Source organism: Chenopodium album, chromosome 18 (assembly GCF_948465745.1).
Source record: "Chenopodium album chromosome 18, dcCheAlbu1.1, whole genome shotgun sequence".
Taxonomy (NCBI): domain Eukaryota; kingdom Viridiplantae; phylum Streptophyta; class Magnoliopsida; order Caryophyllales; family Amaranthaceae; genus Chenopodium; species Chenopodium album.
The window spans coordinates 10,124,602-10,136,782 of NC_137851.1; the positions used below are offsets into that span (position 1 = coordinate 10,124,602).

General features: G+C 35.2%; 1 protein-coding gene across 1 annotated transcript; it reads right to left on the minus strand.

Moving 5' to 3' along the window:
- Positions 1 to 1,301: 1,301 nt before the first annotated feature.
- LOC145593041 (putative beta-1,3-galactosyltransferase 12) lies at positions 1,302 to 10,618 on the minus strand. The gene is made up of 7 exons (XM_081649551.1): positions 10,056 to 10,618; positions 8,395 to 8,547; positions 8,219 to 8,301; positions 7,165 to 7,264; positions 6,955 to 7,068; positions 4,436 to 4,578; positions 1,302 to 1,718 (listed from the first exon to the last, which is right to left on the minus strand). The coding sequence occupies exons 1-7, from the start codon at positions 10,475 to 10,477 to the stop codon at positions 1,621 to 1,623; spliced, it is 1,113 nt and encodes a 370-aa protein (XP_081505677.1). The 5' UTR covers positions 10,478 to 10,618; the 3' UTR covers positions 1,302 to 1,620.
- Positions 10,619 to 12,181: the final 1,563 nt, after the last annotated feature.

Genomic DNA, 12,181 nt, shown 5'->3' on the forward strand with positions numbered 1-12,181 from the left:
AATAATACAAAAATGACTCTTCCACTTATGTTTTGGTACCAAAGTAAAAGTTAAATTCCAAATAACAAAAAGAAAAATAAATGAGTATTTTGAGATATTATGAATTAAGTAAATCTAAAAAAATTCTGAGAAATTGGGACAAAAAGAATTTAATGAGTAACAAAGTGTGTGTAAGATGTAGAAATAACGATGACTTTAATCATCATCATCACTGATTTATCAACTAGTATAGTCCAATAATTAAATTAAAAAAAAAATTATATTATAAGATAAATTCAAATATATTTTATGCAAGTTGAGATTAGAGATATGTATGGTATGTATATATGCAAAAATACACCCAATAAATAAAAATTGGCATTATTACTGGCAAAAACATGCAATTTGTTGTTTGTTTATACCACCCAAAAAAAGAGTGTTGGCCAAATTCAGACCACACATTATATAAGAAGAGCTCAATTGCGCAATCCTCAACAATAAGTCAATAATAATAACAATAATACTGCACTGTTTCTGTATACTCAAGGCTCAACCTTCACTTCATCCCCTGGAATCCAAACAACTTAGTGACAGGAAGTGGTCCAAATATGTATGTAGAAATATCATTATACACACGCATCTCCCATAAATAAATATATATATGTAAGAAATTTTTTATAAAATAATAATTTAGGGAAGAAAAGAAACCCTAGATCCTTTTTTCTAAGTTCTTAGAGCATGCAACTTATATAAGTTTTACTCGTATATTCAAACAGACATTGAGAGAGGCTATGACGCTACGTACTAGGGTTGTTAACCGGTTGGACCAAACGAAACAGTCATGGACCAACCGGTTGGACCAAACGAAACAGTCATGGACCAAACCGTAAACTAGACCAGAGACCTGATATGCGCGGATTGAATCTGCATTGGACCACTAAAAGTGGCCCAAATTTTGGCCAATTTTAGACATTTTTCTATATTTAAAATTTGTTTTTCAATAATAATATGGAAAAAAATAAAATCATAAAAAAGAGAAAAGAAACTAATTGTTCAACACTATACATAGTAGAATAGAACATAATATGTAAATGTAAAAGAATAGAACATAATATGGATAATTTTTTCAATCAATTTTGTATATTTTTTAACTAAAATATGGTCCGGTCCAAAACCGTTTTCATAGGGTTTTGAATTGGACTGAACAATGGGAAACAATATTTTCCAACCTAAAGATCGAGCCAATTGTCTTTGATTCGGTCTGTGAGTTCCCAGACAGAATGAGGCTGAATATTTGAAGTGGGATTAGTTACAGCAAACTAAAAGGTAAATCTCTCAATTTTCAAAAAGAGCACATCTTTTAATTGAATATTAACACATAATATAGTATTCCTCCTAATACCTGTAAAGAGTAGTTCTACATCTCTGTGCTATTAACTATACCCTAGATACAATGATCACCTGGGAAAAGAATGCCTAGTGTACATTACAACAAATTTTAGGACTTCCAAGGGCGTATTCCTTCTGAAATTATACTCATCCTCGAGACATTTATTAATTCCAATTGCATTTCGAGTAATAGGAACAAAGCCGTGCTTGAAATCAAAAGGTTAATAGAACATATGAAGTGCAAGGAAACACTTATCTATCATCGTCCTCCTCTGGTGGAAGTGTTGGACTCTTAGAGCACATATTAGTATCATGAAGTTCCTTTAGTCTTGCGGGGGGATTGCATAAACCTGTTCAGCAAATCCCAACTTCTGTCATTAGTATCATAAATGCATATATACAAAATGCTATATAACACAGAGCAGCATCATTTATGAGCTCAAAATTATATGGGATGATGAGTAGAGGATCTTATATTTATAGCTAATTTTCAAGAAAAGTATGTCAGCATCACTCTTCACGCATGTAAAATGCCTCAATCCCAAAAGTCATCCTCTTAATGGAACTACAATGTGTAACATGTTCAAAATAGATGTGCATAACATGAATAATCAGCAGTAAAATCTGAAGAATGGTTTATCCACAGGGAATAAAAGATTAGGCTTCAAGCAAGTAATGGTTATACAATCCGTTTCTTTCCCCATTTCCAATGCTTCAAAAATGCTAAAAATAACTACCCATAGGCCTTCTAAGAAAAACAACAAAGTGAGTAAGTGACATCTAAGGTTGAAACTTTATCTAGAGAAGAAGAAGATAGTTCAAATTTACTAGCTAAACATATTCCATACAAGGATTCTCGGATATCATTCAGACTATTTTGTGTATCTCTCATATGTTTAAATTTTGGCTTTTACTGTGATGATTTATTCACATACCCCATAATTGCCACTTGCTTTTACCATAAGAAAGGACATCCTGGCATGAGAATGGAAAAGATATTGAAATTGATGCAGTATGAGTCTCATGCCACAACTTGCTGAAGAAAACAAGGTTTTTGGCATGAGGTACTTTAACAATGATATTACGAAATACCACTAAAGTATCAGAGTAGTTCCTTTACGGCATGAATTCTACAACCTAATTTCAGACAATTTCTTGCTTTCCAGAGTCCTGCTGACATGACAAATGTATTTCTAAAGGCTTCCTGATGGATTTTAATAGCACTTTTCAGGGAGGGGGTTGGAAAACTACAGTACCTACAAGGTTCACTGCCATTAAAGATCAATCAACAGTCTGCATCACTGGAAAAGGTGTCCTAAATGATAATTTCTATCGTTTGTGAGTCTCTTCAAGCTAATGTTACGAGGAGTCTTCATTTCACCAAGTATCATGTCCGAAATTCTCTGGCATGAATACAGGCTCTCAACAGTTCAATTTGGAACAAAACCATTCAAAAAAGGACAATTCTTCGCTTGGACTTGTATCTGTGTGAAACAAGTACCAACTACCAAGTCAGAGTCAAACAGACTCAAAAAGTTCACCACCCCTTTCATGTGATTATTCCTAATCTACAACGAACAAAAGCATCATAGCAAGAGCACAACATCAGTGGATTTTATGTAAACGGTGTCCTGACATATTACAGAGTACTCATACTTTTACCCTAAAAAAAGGAAGCTCCTGCAAAGGCTTCAAACCAAAAGACAATGCTGATAAGCGGAGCATTTCTAAACCCATAAAAGCCAGCCTCAAAAAGAACCTCTTCATATAAATAAGCATTTATAGACTAGGTGATTGATTGCAGAGTTTCTACTGTACAGCCCATATCCACACTAGAACCCAAGAAGAAAGCCACAAAGAAATGGAATTTAATTATATTGTGTGGCTAAAAGGTTTGAGGACATTCAGCTTAGAATTCAAAACTGTCTGTCTCTCCTTTCAAAACAATGGACCATTTCTTAACTATTTCCTCTTATCCTGACATCTCATGCTTTAACTTTGGAGCAAAATATGAAAATAAAGTCATCAGTAAGTAGCTATGGCCTTGTATCTTTCTAAGTTCACAACAATGACTTTCTCCATTTATGTAGGTTGAGGTCAAAAAGAGGTATCAAACTATGCTGTGGCAAGAGAAAGAAGTAGGTTGTCAAAAATATAGATCCCAAATCGGCAAGAGCAAAGCTTCATGGCTTTAAAGATGTCAGAGGTTCAAACCTGCAAGTCTCTAAACAATAGAGCAAGGCAGCATATGCCTGACCTCCTTAGAACCCATGATAGCACTAGCCTCAAGCACTTGTGCTAAGTGAAAATCAAGAAACACGGAAATTAAAAGAAGATGGAGTTCAATGATAAATTTCTGGAAATCAGCAATAATAGAGGATAGTTAGCCGTTCTAGAAGATCGTTCTCTCCCAAAACATTAAACAAATTAATAGAAACTCTCATCAATATTCAACATGATTTTCTCTCTAATATGCTCAATTTATAGAGCTTCTACCCTAAATAACTATATTCTTCCTCAAGACACTAATAATACAATCATAATGCTACTACCTAAATTGCCCCTCTCCCTTATTGATGCCTAGCAACTAGAAATCCATGTGTTCAGAGCAAGTCAACTTCTCAATGATGAGGACAGATTTTAACAGGTTGAGTATGAATCTTAGCCACTATATTTAGTTAATTTACAATCAGATAAAGCCAAAAGGAGGCATTCAGTCACAGATGGGATCTACTGGTTTGTTTATAGTCTGTATGGTACTGTAAGTCTTCTCTTACGCACTGCCAAATGTTCAGGGCTCCCGCCTGGTCTTTGAGCTTCCTAAGGTCATTTTTTGCTTCAGAATTTTAATTTCTAAATGATACTAAAAGTATCGAAGCATTAAGTAACAAGCACATAGTACACACAATAACAGCATCTTGCAAGCTCTACTGCTTAGAGGCTAAAGAGCAGGAAGTAATGGACTATCACAAAGAGAAGATTAATCATTAAAAAATAGCTGTTAAGATTTTATAAAGCATAATTTGATTGGACAGCAAGAAACAGAAGAGAGAAAGAAAATCCACACCAGAACATTTTGGTATATCCCACACACCAATCGATGTTGGCGTGCAACGAGGATCACACATAGCCCGATTATCTTCATGATGAACATTCATCGCAAGCATCCATGAGCCAATAGTTACATCTTCATTGCTAAAAATTCTTAAACTGCACAGGAAAAGCATTTTATCAACAAAACAAGATTGGAGACATGGCAAGGTGTTTCAAGTTTAATTTTGGCAATAGCAACTAACAAATAATGGCATGCCCCACAATTTTTAACAAAATGATGTCTTAAAAAGTTACAAGAATCATGCAATTTAAAGGAACAGAATAGGATACTTAACTCTATCCAAAATCAAGTCTCTCATTACTTTGAATAAAAACCTTCAAAACTCAGAGTATAATCTTAGAAATGTTTAATGTTAGGATCTGACAGAAAGAAATATGGACTCAGACCTCAGTAATGTAAAAGCTAGCTCTGAGTATGAAGCAACATACGTATAGCTGCACTGGCTTACAAAAAATGAAGGAAAAAAAAAAAAAAAAAAAAGCATTCAAAATTTAATTCAGTATGATTAATGAAGTGGATTGAATCACAAAGTCCTAAATTAAGTCTCTCAGTCACCCTCGGATAAAGTCAAGTGGACATGAGAGTAACCTCACATTACTCCCCCTACCCCTAAATATTGTCAACCAATATATTTCGGTCAGCCCATTTTCATTGTCATCTTTGAGGTTTTTTTAGACAATAAAAGCTTATCACTATCCTTTCTTTGTTCCCTTTTGCGCAGATGGTTCCTTAACCAACCCCAATCATTTGGGACTAAAGCGTTGCTGTTGAGAGAATGAAAAAGAATTCATCTAAAATTTTCCCAAGTTAGTAAGTTCGCAAATCTTCGGATCTCCAGCAAGAGGTGGGGATGAAAAGGAAAAGTGTTATGCAATTTCAGAGGAGACAGCTGCTCCTCAACAGGTGAGAGATGCGATTCTTCCTCTGAGAATATAAAAATTAAATAAAATTAAACAAAACTAAAAATAAAAAAAAAAAAAAAATCTGAGAATTTCCTAGAGGTTGTCATTGCCCATTCACCCTTCCAAAATTTCCTTTATTCCGTATAGAGGAGAAATAACAGGGCAAATCCTCAATTATAATCCGAGATTTAGCCCAGATATGGACAAATGAGGAGAAGAATCGGTGTCCATCCTTGGATGAAGCACCACAATAACTTTTCATCCCAATAAGATACTTCCTTCAAGATGGGCACAGCGAGACTTTCACCAGGAGGTTGCGCTAGGACACTTTGAGCAAAGCACTGGTTTGCTTGTTATAGGCAAATAAATCATTTGATGGTCGTTTTTTGTGAAGGCATTTAGATCCTGATCAATTTTCAAACAGAAATAACCTAACTAAGGCAAAGGCACAGATTGTCCCTCTAACAAAAAAAAATCACAAGTCCACAACCAGGTATAGTTGCAACAAACATTTTTCAGCATAAGAGCGGGTCAAAATTAAGTTGTCTAATCAGATGAAACCGAGACACAGATTGTCACTCTAAGTCTCTAACAAGGTTGAATTTATATAATTATTATCTAACAAGAGCAGAAACCTTAGGACGATCAGTGAGATGCTGGTCAGCCTTAAATTGAGTAACTACCTTCAAAACCTCAATACCAATGGAAGGAAGACCTTCTCATCATACTCCAACCCAATAGTCTGAATAATGTGACGAAGAAGGTTTTGATTAGAGAGATACAAAACCCTAAGAATGAAAATCACTATCTGAAGATCCTAATTTAGACATGGAGGAGAAGTTTTGGGGCCGAGATGGCTTCACTCGTCTTGTATTATGTATGTGAGATGGGGTTGTGGTATCTAAGGACCCATTCAGTACTCTTGAAGACGTATTCTGGTTTATTTTAAAAAAGAAAACAAACTTGTTCAGATAAACTGGTGTAAAAAGAAACTTCTGGGCAAATTTCGTAAAACATAAGTGAAAATCTAGACACAAGATTCAGTGGTTTTGGGAAAAAGCACCTTGACAGTACTTTGTTACTCTCCATTTTAGATCCCTCTCTATGCCTCTCACTGTATTCTTTCTCTATTGTCACAATTCCTATAACATCATAGGTACTGCACAATGAGTGCACATACTGACATACATAGAATCCAGTCATAACATAAATTATTAACTTTCAGTCTTTAACCATTAAAATTACAAGCTAGATCTCAAAAGCCTCTTAAGAATTTCTTAGGCATTTACTTAATGTTCTACAACTCGATCATACCTAAATACCAACTATTCATGTTCACAACTAGTCATTTGTAATGCGAGGGGGTCTTTGCATTGCTTCATGTAAACATAAGTATACATGCCAAATATGGTTAAAGAACGGGGAAATTAAATCAAAGCCACAGAGAAGTACCAATCAGTCCAACCAATACACAACATCAACATTAATTCAGTAAGTGAAAGATATAATATAGAGTGACTCATAAAATTTCAAAGGATGCAAGGCTAAAAGTGAGAAGGGGAGGCACACCTGTTGTTCTTGGCAGAAGCCAATGAAGAAACTACCTCAGCGGATAGAATATACAAAGGAGCATAAGCATGCAAAAAGTATTCATTTCCAATAAGGTGTCCTTGACTTTCATACCTAAAAAACAAATGCAAGACAGACAAAAGAAGCAGTTTATGAATTTCAAGTCTAATCTAACTTTTAATGACATAATAAAACGTTATTTTCTCTAACCATTTCATTTTAGGGTCAGTGATGACAGGTCCTTTCTTCATGCAGCCAATATATGTCCTAGCTTCAGTTCTCTCCTTGGCTAAAAGTGTGGCAAGCCTGTCTGACAAAATCAAGATGGAGAGTTATATAGTGCCATACTGCCATGGAGATCTACAGTCTGTAGTATGTTATTTAGATGGAATTCCAAGTCGAGTCCAGAAAAAATCTAGACTAGACTAGACTTTAAAATTTTAGGACTTCATTTTGACTCAAATTTTGAGAATTTTGGACTGTTTAGATTCAGCCCTTCAGTTCAAATTTAATTCAATACATATAATTTAAAAATTAAGTACATACATCAATTTCATTTTATCTTATCTGAAATGAAGTTGTTTGAACATTGATAGTTTTATTTCTAGTATTAAATTGGAAGTGCAAGGGACATTATTACCTTTTGCATAGACATGATTTAATAATGTTTGTATTTTATTAGATGCTAGCTAGAGCCTAGAAGCGTAAGATCAAGATCTGCTAGTGCTGTTCTCATTACCTCCATCTTGACATTTAATGCCCCACCACAATTTTACAACTATGTGTACCAAAGTAGCAAAGTGAAGACAGTGTAGAGTTGACTTTAGTGCGGGTTAACACAATAATAGAGGTATCAAGCATTCATAATCTTTTAGTCATTTTAATAAAGAAAATGGATAAAAGATAAGAGTGACAGCAAAACCGCCTGAATCGGAACATATGAAATGCTAGTAAGGGTATTTGCAATCCGAAAGGAGGTGTACGATTTTTGTAAAGGGAAATGAAGCAATATCTGTGACTCCTTATAAGGAAATTGTTGCGACATTTAAAGAATGGAGCATTTTTTTGGTCGGACCGGAATAGGTTCAACTAGGCAAAGGAGAACAAGAAATTAGAGCTTATATAGATTGGATTGGACTAGATTTGGGCTGGTAAAAAAGTATTTGATTTTATAATTTGGACTTGATAAAATTGAGTTTAAATTATTTCATATCGGATTTGGACTTAGCCACTCTGTAAATTGTGATTATACAAAATTACATACCTGGACGTAAATATATGTCATCACCAGCTTTAACATAATAATCTGCTTCAAAAAGTTCAAATGCTGCTATGAAGAATGCCAGGCTGCAAAGGAAGAGAAATAGACACGATGAAATAGGAGTTGGGGTGTTGCTTAGGTTAAAGATATTGTCAAACCACAAAGCTTACGACTTTTACGTTTTGTGTGGAGGGCTAGCATGATCTTCATCTACATCTATACGCAAAAAATCTTTATACTTATCCACCTCTTGGTTAAGGGCAGCCATCTTTTTAGCATCTTTTGACCGTCCAATCACAAATCTGAAGGCTAAACCAGTAGAATGCTCCAACCTATAGAAGGCAAAGTTTAACAGCGAACATAATACACAATAGTACACCATATGAATATAGAACTGCAGAGTTCAGCATCTCAAACAGTTCCTGAACTTGCACCAGGTCATCTCAAAGAAAGAAAAAACAATAAGGAAACCATGCAAAAATCCAATTTCTTTCAAGGGAGCATTTGTCAGCAAGAAAGTCGGGATAACAGGATGAAAATCTTGTCACAGTCCACACTCCACATAGCACTTTCTGGAATTCTGCTTCTGATTTGTCTACATATAATTCCACTCATAAATTTTATCCCCTCAATTTTCATCTTGCCTAGCAAGATTATAAAACTATAAACTATTTTTTTCTATTCTTTTAGAATGTTAATACCCTACATTTTTCTTTCATTTTCTAAAATATATCCTTTCGAGTTTCTACCCTATTTCAACCACTCATTACAATATTCTGCTTCAAATTTGTCTACATATATCTTTTATACTATAAGTACACAAATTAAACATTGTTCCTAAGAAAATAAATGATTTGTTTAGGTTGAAAGTTTCAAAGCATTCCTTAATTCTCCTCACCTAGACACTACTTACATATACAAGCTATTTTTAGTTCACCTAATTGCATGACATAATTAGTTTTGTCAGATCAAAACATAAGACCAGATCACATCAAAACACTTCATAAGACATCAAATTTATTGCCTCCCTTGTGTTCAAACACAATAATGGACGTAGTCAGTGCCCTTCAAACCACACCACTGAGTCCTTTATCCTACTAAAACCACCTAAATGATATGGTGCCCACCCCATCTCACACCTCCACCTTAAGTACTCTGCAAATGACAAATTTGCAACCGGATGTAGGAATTGCACCTGATTGAATATGCCAATGCCAATGTGAAATCACCCGCCACTTGTATTATCCTTTTTAACTTTCTCGGGATCCCAAAAACAATATTGAATAATGCAACAATAAATCTTTCATCACTCAACAGAATTAAATCCTAGAGATCTCATAAGTCATAATAGTAGCTTAGTTTATAAACACAGAATTTACATGTTAATTCACAATGTACAATCAATGAGTGTATGCCAGTATAACCCAATTAACCAAAAACCAAGATCGAATCCCATAATCAATGTCCCAAATGCATCATAAATCCCTTGATTATCACGCAGTATAGATGCATTACGAAGCACACATATTTCACAACAAAATCAAAAGTAACCCAACAAAAATCACACAATTCTAATTGCATTAAAACAAAAATTAGCTAGAAATTGTATGTCGCTAAAGTGTCACAGGTGAAACCCAATTAACCAAAACCCGAGATCGAATCCCGTAATCAATGTTCCAAACGCATCATGAATCCCCTATGATCACGCAATTTAGATGCATCATGAATCACACAAATTCCGCAACAAAATCTAATAAAACCCAACAAAAATCACGCAATTCTAATTGCATTAAAACATAAATCAGCTAAAAATAGTAAAAAAAAAAAAAATGCAGCGAACCTCAAAAGACCTTCAGGATCAGAAGGAAACCAAGTACTCCTCAAACCCTCTCTTCGATCAATAGAATCAAACTCAGTCAAAATCCCAACAAACCCTAAAAACTTAGGACGATCAAGAGAGTTCCCGCCATCACTGATCTTGGAAGATCGATGATTTTGAGCCGTCGATAAGTAATGCCCACGAAACGAATCCTGCACCCGACCACACCGGAAAATTGGCGGAGTCTGTGAGCGAGTGAAAGTGAGGAGAGAGAAAATGGTGCCGGAGATTCCGACAAGAAGGCAAACAATGGAAAAGACGATAAAGGGTATGGGAGGGCGGGAAGAATGGGAAGAAGGGATGAAGGGCTTTTTGGTCTTTTCGGATTTGGAGTAGGGTTGGTTGTCGGAGGTTGGTATGAGTGGGGATGAAGTTCGCGGCATTTTCGAGGGAGGAGAGAGAATTTGGGAGAGATCTGAGGGAAGAAGATGATGATGATGATGATCTGAGGAAGAGTGTGTCAATGGTGGTCTTGTGTAGTCAAGTGTGTTCTTGCTTCTTTGCTGTACACTCTGTAGTGTGTCGAGACTAGAGGTGTCAAACCCGAACCGATCCGAAAAAAACTATCCGTTTCGAACTGTAACCGATCCGATTTGATCCGAGAAATTCAAGACCCAAACCCGATCTGTAACCGAACTGAACTCAACCCGAATCCGAACTTGACCCGATCTGAACTTAACCCGGCACCGATTTGATCCGACCTGAACTCAACCCGAATCCGATTCGACCCGAGTTGAACTCAAACCGATCCGATTTGACCCGACCCGAGCTCAATCCGATCTGAAATTGACCCGAAAAATAACCGATCTTATCCGATCTGTTTTGACCCGAACTGATATTAACCCGACCCGATTTTAACTCGATTTGATTTTTACCCGATCCGAACTTAACCAGACCATAATTAATTATTGACCTTTTTATTGTAGTTCTTATAACTATATATTTACTAATTATTAATAAGTTAACTTTTTTACTACAAAGAAATAATCCCGAGTCATAAGTTTACTTCATGTACCATCAATTATATAAATTAACTTTCTAAGCTTTAATAAATGCCACAAGATCTTAAGCGGGAATTTATTTGATTCGCTGGTAAAGCTCTAGTTAAATGCCGCCTAAATTCTATTGTCATTTTTAATCAATTTCCTCCCATTCGGCTATATTTTATGAACTAATAATTCTTTTCTCAACACCTATAACCAATTATATCAATATAAATCACATTACTACTAGTCTGACGCAACCTATAAGAAACAATTATGAAAGCAAAATAAATAAACTTTTAATGAATATATCAAGCGCTTACATTTTCATTATAATAATTAAATATATTACATATACATAATCCAATGATTCAAACTTAGGTAATTTTTTCAGTAGTTTCATTTTCATATACAAAATACGTTGCATATAATATCACTGCAACGTTCCAACTCCAATAATATGTGGTATGGCTTTCTCAAATATAATAAAAGCCTTCCACTTCCAAAAAAAAATCTTGACTTCACAAAATATACAAGGCATGAGATTTTAAACAGCTCCATGCTCATTTAGATGCAAAATCATCACTCGAATCCAAATGACCTGTAAAAGAAAATGAACAAAGTCTTTCAATTTTCTGGTTCATGCAGTCCTAAGTAAAGATTGCAGAGAATGAATTAGATATATAGTTGTGCAAGTTCTAATTGCTTCAATAGTGTTGAGATATCAAAGGGGCTTACCAAAAAGAGGGTCATTAATGCAAAAAGAGCTTCTTACTTTCTTAGTCTTCGTCATCAATCACTTGAGGCACAACCTCCCTAACAACATCCAAATTGGAATCATCTATAGGTTCATCATAACCCTTTATCCAACTTTGAGTTGTTATCAAAACCTAGACATTTTTACTCAACAACCTTGACCTGAACTTAGACAAAATTCTGCCTCCCATACTAAAGGTAGATTCTGAGGCGACAGAAGTAATTGGAATGGCTAAGACATCCCTGGCCATACGAGCAAGAATGGGATACACAGACGATTGACCTTTCCAATAATCAAGAACATCAAACTTTTGTCCATCAATGACTGGCACAAGAGGGGAATTGAGA